General features: G+C 42.0%; 1 protein-coding gene across 2 annotated transcripts in view; it reads left to right on the forward strand.

Annotated features, from left to right (window-relative positions):
* LOC126094600 (neuroendocrine convertase 1-like) overlaps positions 1-18,858 on the forward strand; it is a 484,920-nt gene that overhangs the window by 447,130 nt on the left and 18,932 nt on the right. For both annotated transcript variants that reach the window (XM_049909072.1, XM_049909073.1), the window contains exons 12-13: positions 4,365-4,498; positions 13,519-13,653. In XM_049909072.1, the coding sequence (XP_049765029.1) occupies positions 4,365-4,498; positions 13,519-13,653 (269 nt within the window). The remainder of the gene's footprint in view (positions 1-4,364; positions 4,499-13,518; positions 13,654-18,858) is intronic.

Here is an 18,858-nt window from a genome sequence, read left to right on the forward strand (position 1 = left end):
AAGAGTACAAGAGCCGACGAGCGCAAGAACTATCGCACAGTCAGCTTGGTAACACATGTACCCAAGTTGCTGAGAAGAATACATGCAGAAGAATGGAACATAAAACGATCTGTTAGATGACGATCAGTTTGGCTATAGGAAAGGTAAAGGCAGCAGAGAGGCAGCTCTGACTTTGCCATTGATAATGGAAACAAGACTGAATAAAAATGAAGGATGTGTAGACCTAGAAATGCGGTTGTAAAATGCTGCAAGATATTCGAAATTCTGAGAAAAATAGGGATACCCTGTATGGAAGGTCGGGTTATATACAATGTTTACAAGAACCAGGAGGGAACAATAAGAATGAAAGAGCAAGAACGAAGTGCTCGGATTTGAAAGGGGATAAGACCTATTTATAAATCGAAGAACCAATGACGGAAATAAAAAGAGGATTCAAGAATGGAATTGAAATTCAAGGTGAAAGGATGTCAGTGATAAGATTCGCTGATGATATTGCTATTCTCAGTGAAAGTGAAGAAGTATTACAGGATTTGTTGAGTGGAATGAACAGTTCAATGAGTACAGAACATTGATTGAGAGTAAATCGAAGGAAGACGAACGTAATGAGAAGTAGTATAAATGAGAACAGCGAGAAATTTAACATCGAAATAGGAGATCACGAAGTAGATGAAGTCAATGAATTCTGCTATCTAGCAGCAAAATAACACAAGACTGGCGGAGCAAGGAGGGTATAAGAAGCATACTAGCACAGGCAAAGAGGACATCCTAGCCAAGAGAAGTCCACTGGAATGAAACATAGGACTTAATTTGAAAAAGAAATTTCTGAGAATGTACGTTTGGAGCAGAGCATTGTATGGTAGTGAAACATGGACTGTACGGAAACCAGAAATAAGAGATCAAGATATTTGACATGTGGTGCTACAGAAGAATGTTGAAAGTTAGGTAGAGTGATAAGACAAGTAATGAGAAGGTTATCCGCACAATCAACGAGGAAAGGAATATATGTGGAAAACGCTAACAAGAAGGGGCAGGATGTAGGACGTGTTAGGAAATCAGAGACTGACTTCCACGGTACTACAGAGGGCTGTAGAGGCTCTGTAGAGGAAGACAGAGCCTCTAATACATCCAGAAAGTGCTACTCTGAGATGTAAAGGTTGGCACAGGACAGGAATTCGGGGCGGGTCACAGCCAACTAATTAGAAGACTGTGTAAATGTCACAGAGCAGTACAGACGAAGTTTTGTGGACATACTTAGAAAGTCATATTGTCATATAGATCGCATACGTGGCAAGACTGTAGAAGCTTCCCCAGTCATGGGGAATCTACGTCCCTGTTATTACAGATGAGGTGTCCCACGCCCGGGTTCCCGGGTTCGATTCCCGGCGGGGTCATGGATTTTCTCTGCCTCGTGATGACTGGGTGTTGTGTGATGTCCTTAGGTTTAGTTAGGTTTAAGTAGTTCTAAGTTCTAGGGGACTGATGACCATAGATGTTAAGTCCCATAGTGCTCAGAGCCATTTGAACCATTTTTTTGAGGTGTCCGTGAGATGGAAGTCGCTGAACTTCTCGTAGTGGTTGCTGTTGCACTATAAGTTAGAGAGATGTATTTGCAGTTTTTATGGATATTGTTTTTGTTTTATCACTGTTCATTCTTAGCACTACAGAACTAGTCAATTCATCCAAATTAGTAGCTGTCGGTTGTAAACTTAATGATTTATCTGCCAGAGGACGATATCACCAGCAAAATCCCGATCCGTATGCCTAGATTGCCCATTTAAACGAATGCCCGCGCTATCGTTGTCCATCGAAACTCTTTATGAATTCCACGACAGATATAATGGAAACGAATGGTACAAATTCTATTGTCGTCTGATACATTTCAGAATAGTAAAGAGGGGAGTGTTTCCTTCTTCTGTTGTTATATAGCAACTCGAATCTACACACATCAAGAAAGGTTTTGCATCACCGCAGTTCCCAGAACTCCTGAAGAAGACGTTGACTGTGGATATTGCATTACAGACGAAGTCCCTTTGACTGTTCAGAGATGTCACTAAATCCGCCCAAAGATGTAAACAAACATGCATGAGCAGTGCCTATTAGACGGAGAGGGTCCAACAACCGATGAGTTCCAGTCAATCCACCAAGAAGGCGGTAAACGGCTTGTGTTGTCTGTAGTTCAACCATGCCCAGACTGTCAACACCGTGGTTCCATCGCGTCCGTATTGTTACAAGAGCTCTCATCAAGGCAAGTGTCGAGGCGTCTCGTAGTGAACCAAAGCGATGTTGTTCGGACATGGTGGAGATACAGAGAGACAGGAACTGCCGATGACGTGCCTCACTCAGGCCGCCCAAGAGCTGCTACTGCAGTAGATGACCGGATTGGGGCTCGGAGGAACCCTGACAGCAACGCCAACATGTAGAGTCCTGCTTTTCGTGTAGCCACAGGACGTAATTTTACGACACAAACTGTGCGCAATAGGCTGCATGATGTGCAACTTCACTCCCGACGTCCATGGCGAGGTCCATCTATGCAACCCCGACACTATGCAGCGCGCTACAGATAAGCCCAACAACATGCCGAATGGACCGCTCAGGATTGGCGTCATGTTCTCTTCACCGATGAGTGTCGCATATGCTTTCAACCAGACAATCGTCGGAGACGTGTTTGGAGGCAACCCGGTCAGGCTGAACGCCTTAGACACACTGTCCAGCGAGTGCAGCAAGGTGGAGGTTCCCTGCTGTTTTGTGGTGGCATTATGTGGGGCCGACGTAGGCCGCTGGTGGTTATGGAAGGCGCCGTAACGGCTGTACGATGCGTGAATACCATCCTCCGACCGATAGTGCAACCATATCGGTAGCATATAGGCGAGGCATTCATCTTCATGGACAACAACTCGCGTCCCCATTGTGCACATACTGTGAATGACTTCTTCAGAATAACGACATCACTAGAGTGGCCAGCATGTTCTTCACATATGAACCCTATCGAACAAGCCTGGGATAGATTGGAAAGGTCTCTTCATGGACGACGTGACCCACCAACGACTCTGAGGGATCTACGTCGAATCACCGTTGAGGAATGGGACAATCTGCACCAACAGTGCCTTGATAAACTTGTGGACAGTATGCGAGGACGAATACCGGCATGCATCAGTGTAAGAGGACGTGCTACTGGGTATTAGAGGTACCGGTGCGTCGAACAATATGGACCACCATCTCTGGAGGTCTCGCTGTATGGTGGTTCAACATGTAATGTATGCTTTCCCTGAGCCATAAAAAGGGTTGAAATGATGTTTATGTTGATCTCTATTCCAATTTTCTCTACAGGTTCCGGAACTCTCGGAACTGAGGTGATGCAAAACTCTTTTTGATGTGTGTACATACAGGTTCCTGAAAACACCAGTGTGATAGTTCTGAATTCAATATAGCTTTACAATATTCCTGAATGATTTTCGGTGAACACTGCTAAATGCCTTTTTAAAATTTATAATGTTTAGATACAATAGACATTGGAGTTCCAAGTATTGTTCTGTTACATTTCACAGAACAAATATTTGTTCGGAGCAGGATCTCCTAGCTCGAAGGCCAGCCTGTTCTTCTGTAGTAGACAGTCTGCTGCTTCTTGTATTCTTTACAGAGAAAGCAGGCACAAGGCTAACAGATATTTGCTAACAGATATTGCACTGATTGGTAAGATGATGAATTATGCGCGGAGCTCCATATTTCAGAATTTCGGGACAGATTTAATTCAGATTAGCTGCTTTAGTATTTTCAAATGTTGTTATTGTTGCGCTCATCTCTGCTTCTGTGATATCATCTGTTTTTGACATTAGCTCTTACTTTTCTGGCTCATTTTCTAATTTGTTAGCAGTACGTGAGGTGGGCTGGTTTAAGGTTTTTTAAAGTTTTAAACCAATGGGCAGCTTCTTTATCTTTTGTGATCAGAAGATTGCCGTTTCTGTACTTTATGGCATTGCTTCAAAAGCTGTGGGCTCCAGCAAGTTTTCTAACGGTACGGTGTAATGTCCTGATGTCATTTCGAGAGGCAACATTTTGCGCCTCTCTACCTTTCCGTTCAAACCACTCCTTTTTGTCGGCTCTTTTGACTCTGTGGTCTAAATGAGCATGTTTTCGTCCAGCTTTCTGAAGCTCTTCTTGATTTTTAGCTGGATCACGTTGTCAGATGCCAAGTACGACCTTGCAGCCATCGCTCTTTCTGTGTTTCCCTCCGACGTCCAGTTGTCTCTTCAACACATTTACTCAAAGAATCTGTGAATTTAATCATTGCGTTTCGACGTCATCAGATAGATCTTGAAGTGTTGGAAGGATGGCAATACACAGGTTTGTCTTTGTGTATTTTACAGGAACGAGAGTGGAGTTGCTGAGCCCAAGGAAACTGGATACGTCCAACGAAGGTTTCAAAGACTGGAAATTTATGTCGGTGTTGACGTGGGGCGAGAGACCATCTGGCATTTGGACAGTAGAAATCATCGACAGGGTACGTAACTCTATTCAGTTGTACCAAAAAATCATTAGAAAACCTAAGGGATGGTAGAGACATGCTTTATAATGTCACTCATTATACAGGGTGTGTATAAATTAGTTATACAAAATGTTTGATACAGCACAGAATGCAGTGTATCTTCAAGTTTCATTCGCGCGTAACAGTGTTAGTTCCCGATATCCCCTCTAGATGGCATGCGCGAATGCGTTATTCCAACAGTCGTCATGGAGTCTTATTATGGCGCAGGGTGTGTGCAGTGTTATCTATGCTTGCATGAATCCAAATCCGCTAATACAGTTCAGAGAAAGATCAGCACTAAATATAGGAAGCTCACCACTTCAAAGACAACTGTTTCACCGACATTGGCTGTATGGCACTTAGGACGCCGGGTCACGATCGTCCAGCAGTCTCTGACGTAGCGGTTGAAGATGTTCGTCAGTCTTATGTTCGTAGTCCAGATAAATCAATGAGACATGACAGCTTATAATTGAATATGCCTAATGTTAGAGTGCGAATGGTATTATAGAAACACCTGTCATTCAGACACTACAAGTTGGAACTGTAACAAGCTTTAAGAGTTGCTTCATAGGATTTGGCAGGAAATTGATTGCAGTTGGGACATTTTTTGTGTTACACAAGGCAGCAATATTGAACATTTCTAAATAAATCACGAAGACATCCTACGTTCAGTGCTGTATCAAAGATTTCTGTACGTTATTTACCTTTTTCACAATTAAACGTTACTTTTGTATAACTAATTTGTAAACACCTGGCATATTCGTCGATGTAGTTTAGACACCTGTTGCAGTGCGGTGGCGATAGCTGTGGTCCTTGACGCACTCGCCGACTTGCTACACTTAGTGGAACATCAGTGTGATGTAATGGAAGTCTTCAGAGAGCACAGAGTCACTGTTGCCTCCAGTTACTTTTTTCGGCCACTTTTCGTAAATATTGTTTTGAAATATTATTTTTAGTCTCTCGGTTCCCACTGAGTAGCCATTTTCAAAACTGATTACTCGACGTGATGGCATATTGTAGTATATGCACATACTGTGCATTGCAGACGTTGAAGGCAATTAAAAATTTCTTTCTTCTAACTCTGCTCTCATTCGTATTTCACAAAGACAGTGTAACCAGTTTTGCTTTCTGTAGTGCGCTGCGTTACATTCCATCACCCGCTAGTAAGACTGCTGCCGTCCTCTGGAATAGTAAGATCTATGTGGTATGTTTCATTTGCTATAAGACGGCAGAGGCATTTGCCGAAATATCCCTTAAAAAGCGTAAATATTCTCAACTGTGAGTAATCGAAGACTGTTTTGACATATTAAACTGAAGCGATAACCATCGAATGGAGAGGTTTGTCTTCCTCAAGCCGTTGCGTCGTGTAAAACATGGTGTGGAAGACGTAAAGAGGGCTCCGCAATGTCAGCGAGCTAGAATACCTTCATTTAACAACCGCTAAGTGCAGCCTTTTGAATTCACACCCTCGCCAGTTGTGGGTGGTCCTAAGCCAACCGGTTGTCTAGGTGTAGTTTCTCCAACAAGAAATCAAAACGTCCTGAATACCGCGTCTGAACCTAGCCACTGCTTTCATTCTCAATATAGGTCATCAGAAATGGTGACTGAGAACTCTGGGCATAAGAAGTCACCATCGTTCTGCGAACGGCCTTGTCAGAGAAAGTGGAAGAACGGACGGAGTTTTGGGGCACTCTCCTGCCCTCGAGATAAGAAACTGCCGCTCAAAGACGAAAGAATCAGCAATGATCAATGGCTTGAGGATGCAGAAGGCAATCGAAACTACTGCATTATGGAAACATAAGATGTATCCACAGGACCATGTGGACTGTGACTGAAAAAGTGTCAAGATAATCTATCCACTGGCAAAAGATTCCGGATTTGTGTCCCATTAGCATCTCCGGGAACGGACTGCCGAAGGGGCAGTGAGGATGAGAAAAAGATACTATAACAAACGAAAGGGTAAGATTCCAAGAGTCAGGACGTGGAATGTCAAAAGGTAGAACGTGGTAGGGCCGCTAGAAAATCTGAATAGCAAAATGCTAAGGCTCAATCTATATATAATGGGAATCTGTGGGTAATAAAAGGGCGAAGATACTTGGCTCGACGAATGAAGGGTAATATCAACGGCAGCTCAGCAGAAAATGGTATAACTCAGTGGTCGTGAAACTCCGTCCCGCCTGCCGTATGCGGTCCGAATAAAACGTTCGTGCGGCTCGCGGTTCTCAGCTGTATTTTATAGCAACATGCATCAGCCAACTAACACCTGACTCCCAAACATCAACTAACGCTAAGAGCTTCATAAGGGTGTATTTTTTGTGCTCAGAAACAAACAAATACACTTACAGAGACAGAATATTTTAAGATGTGCTTAATTTTAATTCACGTTGGTGAATTAGACTGTGAGCTAAGTAAATTTTGTCGGTTAAGGGACTGAGTGGTATGTAGCGCAGCCATTACAGGGACAGCAGAAGTGAAAAGGGGAATGTTTTATTGTTTGTCTTTCAGTGCCGACAACTGATAAGCGGGCGCTTCTAGCACCTATCAGCTGCTATGATATAAATGTCAAATGGAAGTAATATGGATTCGAGAATGCGCTTAATAGAGAAGGTCATCATCAAATGTGGTACATGCTTGTAGCAATATGCAGTCAAATTAAGGCAATGTAATGAGTATATACATGTGATCGTGTTTCATATCACAATTGCTATTGTTAATATAATGTAAAAATTTATGCAGGTTATCAGTTAATAGTAATATTGGTAGGAGAAGGCATGGTAAAGTGATCAGCACGGGAAAAGTGGCTATTGAATGCTGCAAACACGTGCTCACAGTAATTCTAACATATATCACCATTGTTGTGAGTTAGACTGACAGAGGATGCTTGTTTGGTTATTTTCGAGTAAAAACAGTTTTCTTTTTCAGTCGTCTTATGTAAGATTCTTATTACCTGACTTGCATGCGGAGTAATAATTTTTTTACCATATCATTGTTTAAACAATGTCTTTTGGCCTACAGATGTAGTTCCCTGTTATTTACTTCTGATTCATAGTTTCTTCTGTGGACCACTAATCTCGAAAATGCGTCCAGTGGGGAAAAATGGGCCTAATAATCGTCGGGAAAAGTGGCTAAAGTGTTCACCCCAATATGAATTAATTCCCAAAAACACGCGTAGTTAAAAATATAAAACTGATTTCTAAACCCTTTTACAAGCAAAGCTGTCATCTGCATTTCTGTCCCTCTGAGACAATTGTGAATTAATTGAGTTATATTATTTAAAACTGTGTATGTCCTATTTGGCCTAATACTAAAGGTGTGTGCTGCAGCCGCTTAGGATTCTTTCAGATACTGGAACTTGAAGAAGCTCAGAAAACGAGTCTGGAGATTAGAAAAACCAACATGGTATCTTGTTGCGATGGCACTGGCCACAGTACCCGCTTAGGTAAGGAAAACTGTGGACTACGCAAGCCGTCAGAAAAATGCATGAAGTTGCACTATACTAGTTTTCACTAAAAAATATTTGGTGTCTGTAGGCGTCTGTCAGTAACCATGGTTTGGAGGAAATCGAATTTCTCTTTGAGTTGCTACTTTACCCCTTTCCCCTGTGGCCCGAGATCCGGCCCTACAGTGTCAATATTGGCTCATTGATATAATGGGAGTAGGTTCGTTATAAATAGTAACATAGAACAGTTACTGTGAACAGTTTACTGATAGGGTTGTTGTCATCAGAATCGATAGCAAGCTAACGACGAAAAAAAAAAGTTCAGGTAAACGTACTGACATTGCAAGCGGAAGGCGAAGAAATAAGGCTTTGAAAGACTTACGATGAAACAGGGCAGAAGGGACAGATAACTTTCCACCGGAATTTTTAAAATCGTAGGGGAAGTGACAACGAAACGCCTATTCACCTTGTGTGAACTGTATAGATTCGCGACATACCATCAGACTTTCGGAGAGATACCATCCACACAATTCCGGAGACAACAAGAGCCGACAAACGTGAGAATTATCGGCACAATCAGCTTAACTGCTCAGGCACCCAAAGTGCAGACAACAATAATGTACACAAGAATGGAAAAGAAAATTTAGGGCCTGTTAGATGAAGATTAGTTTGGTTTTAGGATGGGTAAAGCACCAGAGAGGCAGTCCTGACTTCGGAAAAATAAAGGTACGGTCATGGGATCTGTCGATTTGGAAAAAGCGTTCGACAGTGTAAAATAGTGCAAGATGTGCAAAATTCTGAAGAAAAATAGCAATAAGCTATAGGGAAAACCGGGTAGAACAAAGAGGAAACAATTAGACTGGAAGACCACGAACGAAGTCCTCGGATTAAAAGGTGTGTAAGAGAGGGATGTAGTCTTTCGCCCCTACTGTTCAATCTGTGCATCGAAGAAGCAATGACGAAAATAAAATAAAACTTCAAGAGTGAGATTAAAATTCGGGATGAAAGAATGCCAATAATAAAATTCGCTGATAACATCGTTATTTTCAGTGAACATGTAGCAGAATTTCAGGACCTGTTGAATGGAATGGACAGTATAATGAGCACTGAATATGCATTGAGAATAAACCGAAGAAAGACTAAAGTAATGTCAAGTAGCAGAAACGAGAGTAGCAAGAAACTGAACGTCAGCACTGTTCATAGTAAGCAGACAAAGTTACTGAATTCCGTTACCTTGGAAAGAAAATAAACCAAGACGAACGAAGCAAGGAGGGTACAGAAAGCAGATTAACACAGAAAAGAAGGGTATTCCTGGCCGAGAGAAGTCTACTAGCATCAAACATAGGCCTTAATTTGAGGAAGAAATTTCTGAGAATATACGTTTGGAGCACAGCATTGTGTGGTTGTGAAACATGGACTGTGGGAAAACCGGAACAGAAGAGAGCAGGAGCATTTGAGATGTGGTGCTACGGAATAATGTTGAATATTAGGTGAACTGGTACAGTAAGGAATGAGGAGGTTTTCCGCAGAATCAGCGAAGAAAGGAACATATAGAAAACTTTGACAAGAAGATGAGACTGCAGGGTAGAACATCTATTAAGACATCAGGGAATAACCTCCATGCTACCATAGGGATCTGAAAACGGTACAAATTGTAGAGGAAGACAGAAACTGGTATACCATAAATAGTTGAGGATTTACAGTACAAGTTTTGCCGTGAGATGAAGAGGTTGACACATTACAGGAATTTGTCGCTGCATCAAACCAGGTAGGAAGCACTGCTGACTCGAAAGAAAAAGAAAAGGCTTATGAGCTTCACTGGACGCAGGACCTCCTCTCTCGGCGGTCGTAAACGATGGAGAAATATCCGTTATTGTGGCATGTAAGTCCCCTTTAACAAAACTCGAAGATAAATTTCTAACAATAACTACGTTACCCAAACTCTTAATTCGATTAGTTTTTCCGTTTTCCACGAAAATTTTACACTCCGTTACATGACTTCCACAGACAAGTAACTAATCCTACGGCATAAGAATGTGTTTATTTTTTATGGAGTCCGAAAAAGAATATGTCGTACAAACTACACTCTAAAAGAGTAAGCCCGTTAGCGACGGATCGCAGCGATAGCGCTGCAACCGGTCGCTCGCTTCGACCTTGTCAGACTGAGCTATTCGCCGAGCAATGTCATCCGGTACTACGAAAGTCACTGTGCCGAGAACCTCTGATACGGAAAACCAACTGCTACATTTGGCAGTGGCGGCAGTTGATCTCCATATCTACAAGAATACTCGCAAAAGAAAAATGAAGAAAAGGTAGTTGTAGTTTATTAAACTAATTTCGATTCGCTTTTATTGGGAATCGTAGGTTACTTTACAGAATGCATTAGATCTTCCACTGACGGCAAGTGTGTTGCGTATATCTTCCCAGTACACTGAGACAATTCCTGTTTTTAGTTGTTATTCATCAATTATTTTTTCATTCATCAGTCTTATAGTTCAACTGCAAGTATATACACAATTTGTTATGCAATCTTGATGGTTCTATAGAAATGCTGCCAATCGCAGCACTCCTGATTACTCTTAACTCCTGTTATAACCTGTTTGAGGGAGAGCTAGATTATGTGAAACGACAAGCGATCTGAGTATACCTGCATAATAGATTTGTGCTAAACATTTGAATTAAAATGTACACTTAATGTTATGATACCGCATTCTGTCTAGAGCATAAAAACGTTAATAGTTCGTGTAATTGTTTAATAAATAACTCAAAATCATCAGATGGAGACCAGCGTATGGTGACCACTACTAGGAAGTGCCCATAAGTCCTTTTTCTGCAACACAAGCTTCAAAACGATAATCACAGCAAAAACGGGGCGTGTCAATATTTTATATTTGTATCATTTCTTAATGTAAATGGCAACTCCAGCCTCAGCATCACTTCTTAGAGCGGTTCGTGATCTCTGAATAACTAAAAATTCCAAAGTAAAGTTCTTTCTTGAGATGGACAAAGCGAAATAAAACTTGGCAAAACACTTAATATCTAGACAAAAAAGACTCTGCCAGGATGCCGTATTGCCGAAGCTCGCTTGCCGTTGATCACGTTGCCTAGAATTTCCATGCAGTCCGCTCTTGCGCCCGGCCCTTAATGTACAGGGATTGAACAAAACATTTGGGAACTCCGCGAGAAATGCTTGATTGAACATAAATGCAGAGGCTAGCTAAACCTGCCGGCTGCAATGTTGTATTGACCTCGAACGGCACCTGTTCTGTGTCATCAATACGTTGCAAGTGTTAACTGTGACGACAACTGTTTTCTGTACAGTGAGTGCTTCATGTCGGAGCCAAGTAAATTTGAACGTGGGCGTACTATTGGTGCTCGTATGTTGTGCGCTTCCGTAACAAAGGTAGCCCGAGTGTCTGGTGTTTCAAGAGGCACGACGCTGAAGATTTCTACCGTAAGCAGGGAAAGTGGGAACATGATCCACAAGTCACAACGCGGACCAAAGTGTATGTTGAGTGATCTCGGCGATGGTCATAGAACAGGATTGCAACGAAAAGTAAGAGGACGACAGAGGCTTGAGTCACTGCAGAACTGAAGGGAGAACTCCATAAGCAGGCAGTTACAAGACGAGCTGGAATTTCATAACCACCCATCAATGATGCAAATGCCCATAACAGCAAAATGTTACGCCGAAACCATAAAAACTGGACTACGGAGCAATGGAATAAAGCTATATGGTCTAATTTGGGTTGTTTCACACTGGCTGAGTTTACGTCCCAAGACTTAAACATGGCAGGACTGCCACATAGTGCTATTTTATGGGCCCCAAAGCTACTACACAAGGCCGCCGTACTGCCAAGGATAATGTGTCAATTTTGGCTGATCAGGTGCATCGGGTGACACAATGATTGTTCTTAAGTGATGATTCCGTGTTCCATGACTACAGGGCCTCTGCTCATAACACTCGCATCGTTCCAGAACTGGTTTTGTGAGCACGAATATGAAATATCGCATCTCCCACCATTAGCACCAGATTTCAACATTAAGCAGCTTTTGTGGTGTACTTTCGAGAGAAGCAGTCGCTATCCACCTCCATCATTGTTATCTAAACTTGCCACTGTCAGGTAGGAACGATGTTGTAAGATTTCCTTGAAAAGCCTGAAAACCGGAATCTATTCAGATACAGTTGGTAGCTGTTTTGAATGACAACTGTTATCCTACATTCTATAAGACATACTAATGTGCTGTTTCTGTGGTGTTCCTTTACTTTCATCCCCCTCTATAAGTAACTCTCTCTCTCCCACACACACACACACACACACACATACACACTTTAATCAAAGCCCAGGTCGTCCTAATAGTACGTTGCACACCACACCGCCTCTGTGTTAGGCGAAAGACTTAGGAACGTCCAACGTAATCTTCACATTTTCTTTATTTCTTTGTTATGTGCGAATCCTTGGGAGTTACGTCTGATGTAGCTAATAGTCGAGATCATCACCTGAACACAGAAGGCAACTAGTCCGTCTAAATATCGCGAGAATTCTGGGCTTGTGCTTGATGGAAGTACTGAGAGCCACAGTAGTTTAATATTACCACTGGTGTTGTTAACAGTACTTTGCCTGCCCGTTTAACTACAAACCTTGCGCCTTTACACATCAGCGTGCTTATGTTAACAACTAGAACAGGAATGTACACTTGTGTGTACTCATACAGGAAGCGAAAATGTTGAAAATGGAAAAATCACTATGAACTGAATACCTCTTCAGTTAAGTTCTTCACGTTTGCACTCATCTGTCTCTTATTCGTATCAGCTCTTATTTTTGTGTTTCTACGTTTTTTTTGTATTCATTGCTAAATTGATCTTTTTCGTCCTAGAACACATACTGCAGTCTACATTGACGATTAGTTCTCCGTGGCGCGAGTTGTGGAACGGAATATTTAATACGCTTTCGTACCAAATCCATACAGTGAATTATTGACATTAGGAAGGAGATATGTAACAATTTACGCCTGCGCCATATGAATAATATTTTCTCCAAATTTCTTATTTCTAACACCGATGGTTTAGGCTGGGTGTCGAGTTACGAAATCGGAAAAAATACCGCACCCAAGTGCAAAACAACTAATATTTTATTCATGCACTTAGCATTTCTTAGCAAAGCCTTTTTGACAGAGCACCTACGTTACATAATGAATGTTTCCTCAAAATTCCCCGTTTTTAGAACAAATAATTTCGACTGGGCGTCGAGACATCGATAAAATTAACCTTTTCAGTACCTTTAGGACTTCAGTTTTGAAAAATTCTTTGTCCATGTAGAAAAAAATAGCTTAAAAAAGTCATATTGTTAAAGTTAATCAATATTTGTAACGATAACATTTAGAAAGAGATACAAAACAAAAAATATAAGCGTAGTCTGGTGAACATAATCTGTTGTCTACAAAACAATTCGAGTATTGAAGCCATTAACTGATGATTCCATATGACTACGCTAAGCTCCTAATTTACTCTACGGGTGTCTAATGCAGATACTGACCCCTCTGTCTTTGCCTGCAGCAAGGCGGCTCAGCGAACAACAGCGGAGAGCTTATCTCGGCGTCGCTGATTCTGCACGGCACCAAGGATGCGCCTCAACATCTGAAGAGCGGACCCAGGGCTTACGATGATGACTACAACCACGTGCACAGAAAGGTAGGCACACATTCTCCAGCTATGCTCTAGAGAGAGCCGAAAAGTAAACGAGGTCATTTCCTGACGCAGTTCGTCCCTTATCCCTTTCTCGACGGAAACACGTCATTTACAAATGAACAAGACTCATTCTGATACCAGCGTCTCTGTCAGGTTTTTGTTGTTGTGGTCTCCAGTAGGAAGTCTGGTTTGATGCAGCTCTCCGCCATAGCATCTATCCATTTCAGTGTGCTTACCATGTACGAGCCTTGGTCTCCCTCCACAATTTTTAACCTTACACTTTCCTCCATTAGGAACTGACTATTCCTAGACGTCTCAAGATATGTCCTATCAGTCAGTCCCTTCTTTTAATCAGGTTGTGTTAAAACTTTGCGGTTTTCCGATGACTTAATTCCTTTAGAGATGCCAAAAAGACTAGCTGAACGGAATGGACAGTGTGTTGAAGAGATGAATATAAACAAAAATAAAACAAGAGTAATGGAATGTAGTGGAATTAAATCAGATGATGCTCATAAAATTAGATTAACATATGAGACACTAAAAGTAGCCGATGAGTTTTACTATTTGGACACCAAGATAACTGATGGCCGAAGAACACAGAATATAAAATGCTGGCTGGCAGTAGCTACAAAGGCGTTTCTGGAAAGGAGAGAAGCGTTAAGATTGAATATAAATTTCTGGAAGTCTTTTCTGAAGGAATTTGTCTTCAGTGTAGCCTTCTACGGAAATGAAACGTGAATGACAAAAAAGTTAAGACTAGAAGAGAATAAAATATTTTGAAATATTGTGCTACAGAATAATGCTAAAGATTACATGGGTATATGGCGTAACTACGAAGGATTCAGTATCTCAGTATTAGTTACGCTACATTCTCGTCACGACATACGTCAAGTAGCTCTCTCTCTCGTGGCCGCGACATGGGAATAAGAGCGTCCCCAAACACATGGATGACTCTCCGCCGCTTTGAATATAAATTTCTGGAAGTCTTTTCTGAAGGAATTTGTCTTCAGTGTAGCCTTCTACGGAAATGAAACGTGAATGACAAAAAAGTTAAGACTAGAAGAGAATAAAATATTTTGAAATATTGTGCTACAGAATAATGCTAAAGATTACATGGGTATATGGCGTAACTACGAAGGATTCAGTATCTCAGTATTAGTTACGCTACATTCTCGTCACGACATACGTCAAGTAGCTCTCTCTCTCGTGGCCGCGACATGGGAATAAGAGCGTCCCCAAACACATGGATGACTCTCCGCCGCTTTGCTGAAACTGATTGTTTGGTATACTTGCCATAGGGTTGTTGGCTTACACGAAGAAGATTTTTGGCGTGTTTATAATGTAGTTACTTTACATCTGAAGTCGCCTGACTTCTCGTTTGGGAGATAAAGAGAAGTAGCGATAGCATGGTACACAACTTTTTTGTTCCTTTTATAGTCATTTGATTTTCTGTACAAGTCAGGAAGACAGTCTAGACAGGCGGACGAAAGTGGGCCTAGATACATCGAATTGTTACGTCTGTAAATGACCGTCTTTTGTTAGACACACAAGCAGCAATCCTTCGCAATAAATGGATATAACACTAAAAAAATAAATATAAAATAAAAAATAGTTTAGATTCTCCATAACGTGCGTTCAAAAATGAAATGTCCCCACGCAACTGCATATTTTCAAGCAGATTTTTGAGCTTGTAGATGCAATTCCTCAAAGTCACAACTTGCGCGACAAAGCAATGAGTGGCGAGGCTAGCCAAACCCAGTAGGGTAAGTACATGGTAGTTAGCTAGAAGGCCCAACATAGCGTTCGTTCTCAGTTACTGATCTGTCATACTGATTCTGAAGACAGACCAGCGCTAACAGACAAATACAGTGTAAGCGCTCACACACTAAATTACAGCACAAAAATAGACTGTTTCCAACAGTTATTGTTCCCGTTCAACAAAATGAATAGACAATTCATAGCTTCCGCGACAGTGATGAAATACACATTCAGCTGAGTGAATTCTTTAAACCATGTATAGCTGATGAACTCGAGCTCCGTCCATAAAATTTCAGTTACGTCAGGGTTATTTTCTTATTATTTTTCTGTAGGGGACACATGATCTTCGATTATTCGTTACAGACTAAACCGTATCGTTTGATTTATTGTCCCAATTTACCTTTTTATCTGTATTACACTGGAAATATCTGCACAAAAGTGAAAATGCTGACTAAATGCACTCCTATTATGCACTCCCATCATATACTGGTGCTGCTGCTCGCAGTGTGATTTCAGTTGCCTCAGACTGCAGTTGTCTGTGTTGCGTTTGTGTGTGTGTGTGTGTGTGTGTGTGTCTGTCGTTTATTGTTGACGAAGGCCTTAACGGCCGAAAGCTTTAATTGTGAGAGTCTTCTTGTTGTGCCCATCTGCGACTCAGCGTCCCCGCCATATGGTGAGTAGCAACTTTCCTTTTCATAATATTGTTAGATTCAGTCCTGGATTTTCCACTGTTTGACTATATGCACTGTATGTATTGTTTGGAAACAAACTTACTCTCTTCACTCGGAGTACTTGCTGTTGACAACATCAACGCCCACTTTACTCTTTTTTTTCTCTCAACACTGCATCTGCTACTGATACGTTATTGAGGAAGAAATTTCTGAGGATGTACGTCTGGAGTACAGCATTGTATGGTAGTGAAACATGGACTGTGGGAAAACCGGAACAGAAGAGAATCGAAGCATTTGAGATGTGGTGCTATAGACGAATGTTGAAAATTAGATGGACTGATAAGGTAAGGAATGAGGAGGTTCTACGCAGAATCGGAGAGGAAAGGAATATGTGGAAAACACTGATAAGGAGAAGGGACAGGATGATAGGACATCTGCTAAGACATGAGGGAATGACTTCCATGGTACTAGAGGGAGCTGAAGAGGGCAAAAACTGTAGAGGAAGACAGAGATTGGAATACGCCAAGCAAATAATTGAGGACGTAGGTTGCAAGTGCTACTCTGAGATGAAGAGGTTAGCACAGGAAAGGAATTCGTGGCGGGCCGCATCAAACCAGTCAGTAGACTGATGACCAAAAAAACAAAAAAAGGTTATGCCTCGGGTTTGTTTCGCAGGTACCGTTACTTGTAGGTTAGCAGTGATACACAAAGGTTATCGATACAGAGCTGGCTGATCCGCAACTCATGTATGGGTTCACTGAATTCAGTGTAAGATCGGCACAACGATACAGTGCTGAGCTCTTCCTGAAGGGTCAGCATAATACTTTGATATCTGAGGTTTGTTGCATTACTCCTTCTTTTCCGGTGTACGTTTTAGTACTTGCATGATACACGAGTTTTCACTGTTCTGATAGCTGCGGCTTTGTACAGTAAATTAAACTCTGTCCGCACAGGCTTCGGAATACACAACGGTGCTGACCTGCCGTCGTGTAATTCCCAGCCAAAGATGTTGCTGGGTGCAGATATGGAGGGGCATATGTTCAGCACATCGTTCTCCGGGCGTTTGTCAGTTTTCGTGACCGGAGCCGCTACTTCTCAATGAAGCAGCTCCTCAATTTGCCTCACAAGGGTTGAGTGGACCCGTCTTGCCAACAGTGCTCTGTAGCTCACACGGTCACTCATCCAAGTGACAACCAAGCCCGACCGCACTTCACTTCAGTGATCCGACGGGAACCAATGAGGGAAAGCCGTTGGCGGACTTGTAGAGTAAAATGCTTGTAACATAGACCTATGGAATATGGTTACGTACTGTATAAAACGAGAAATCTGACTGACTGGTCGTCGTATTCGCCGCTTATAAAATGGTTCAAATGGCTCTGAGCACTATGGGACTTAACATCTGTGGTCATCAGTCCCCTACTTAAACCTAACTAACCTAAGGACATCACACACATCCATTCCCGAGGCAGGATTCGAACCTGCGACCGCAGCAGTCGCGCGGTTCCGGACTGAGCGCCTAGAACCGCTCGGCCACCGTGGCCGGCTCGCCGCTTATACGGATTGTCTGAGGAATATGAATTTAGGAGGTATCACTACTTGTCTAACATAGGCATCGACAAAGAGAGGATTTTTTAAAATTCATCGCACAAAGGGTTACATAGATGCGCAAAATTTTATTGTGTACTGACGACTATGTGAGGTCAAACAGTGAAGATAGCACAGCAGGCAAGACCTACTAGAAATCCTTCTTTAACAGAGGAAATGCTGAATTTAGTTGACGATAGAGGAAAATATGAAAATGCAGCAAATGAAGTGAGCGAAAGGGAGTACAGGCGTTTAAAAAATTATATTGGCAGAAATCATAGAACGACTAAGAAGGAACGGTTACAGGTTGTAGAAGCTTGCGTATCTACGGGGAAGATAGATGCCACCTACATGATAATTAAAGAGACCTTTGGGGAAATGAGAAGCAACAGTACAAATATCAATAGCTCCGGCGGCAAGCCAGTGCTAAACAAAGTGCCGAAAGGTCTGAGCAATGCGTGGAGAGGCTCTACGAGTGAAACAAAGTTGAGGACAACATTGTAGAAAGAGAAAGTACGTGAAGATGAGATGGGAGATATGATAACCGGGAAGAATTTGGCAGGACACTGAGACACCTAAGTGGTAAGAAGTCCCCTCAATAGACCATATTCCATCAGAATTATTGAAGGCTTTGTGAGAGCTAACCACAACAAAATAATTCCACCTGATGTGGCACACGATCATGTGATGACATGTCTTAATACTGTTGGGCTTTCGCTTTAATAAACCATGGTCGCAAAATATTGACACGAATTATTTACGGAAGAATTGAAAAACTGGTAGAAACCCGACCTCACAGAAGATCTTTGTGGGTTCCGGAGAAATTAGGAACACGCGAGGAAATAGTGACCTTACGACTTACCATAGAGGCGCAGAGGCGACAGAGGCGTTAATCGGTGGCAAAGACGTATGGCATATGCATAGAAATATGCAGACTTATACATATGCCATACGTCTTTGCCGCCGATTAACGTCTCTGGCGCCTTGTGCACCTGTGGCCGTATGTGCAGTGGTGCGGAACACGGCTTTAAAAGGACGGAGCAAGTGCTGAAGCGTCAGTCACCTCGGCTACCTCTAAAGATGACTGGACTGTATTCAGCAGAAATATTAGAAGAAGAAGTCAAATTTATGCGGCTGCACGCCCGAAATTTTATCGATCAGTATTTGCGACGAGAAAATATGAAGATATCTATAG

Source organism: Schistocerca cancellata, chromosome 8, assembly GCF_023864275.1.
Source record: "Schistocerca cancellata isolate TAMUIC-IGC-003103 chromosome 8, iqSchCanc2.1, whole genome shotgun sequence".
NCBI classification, from domain to species: Eukaryota; Metazoa; Arthropoda; class Insecta; order Orthoptera; family Acrididae; genus Schistocerca; species Schistocerca cancellata.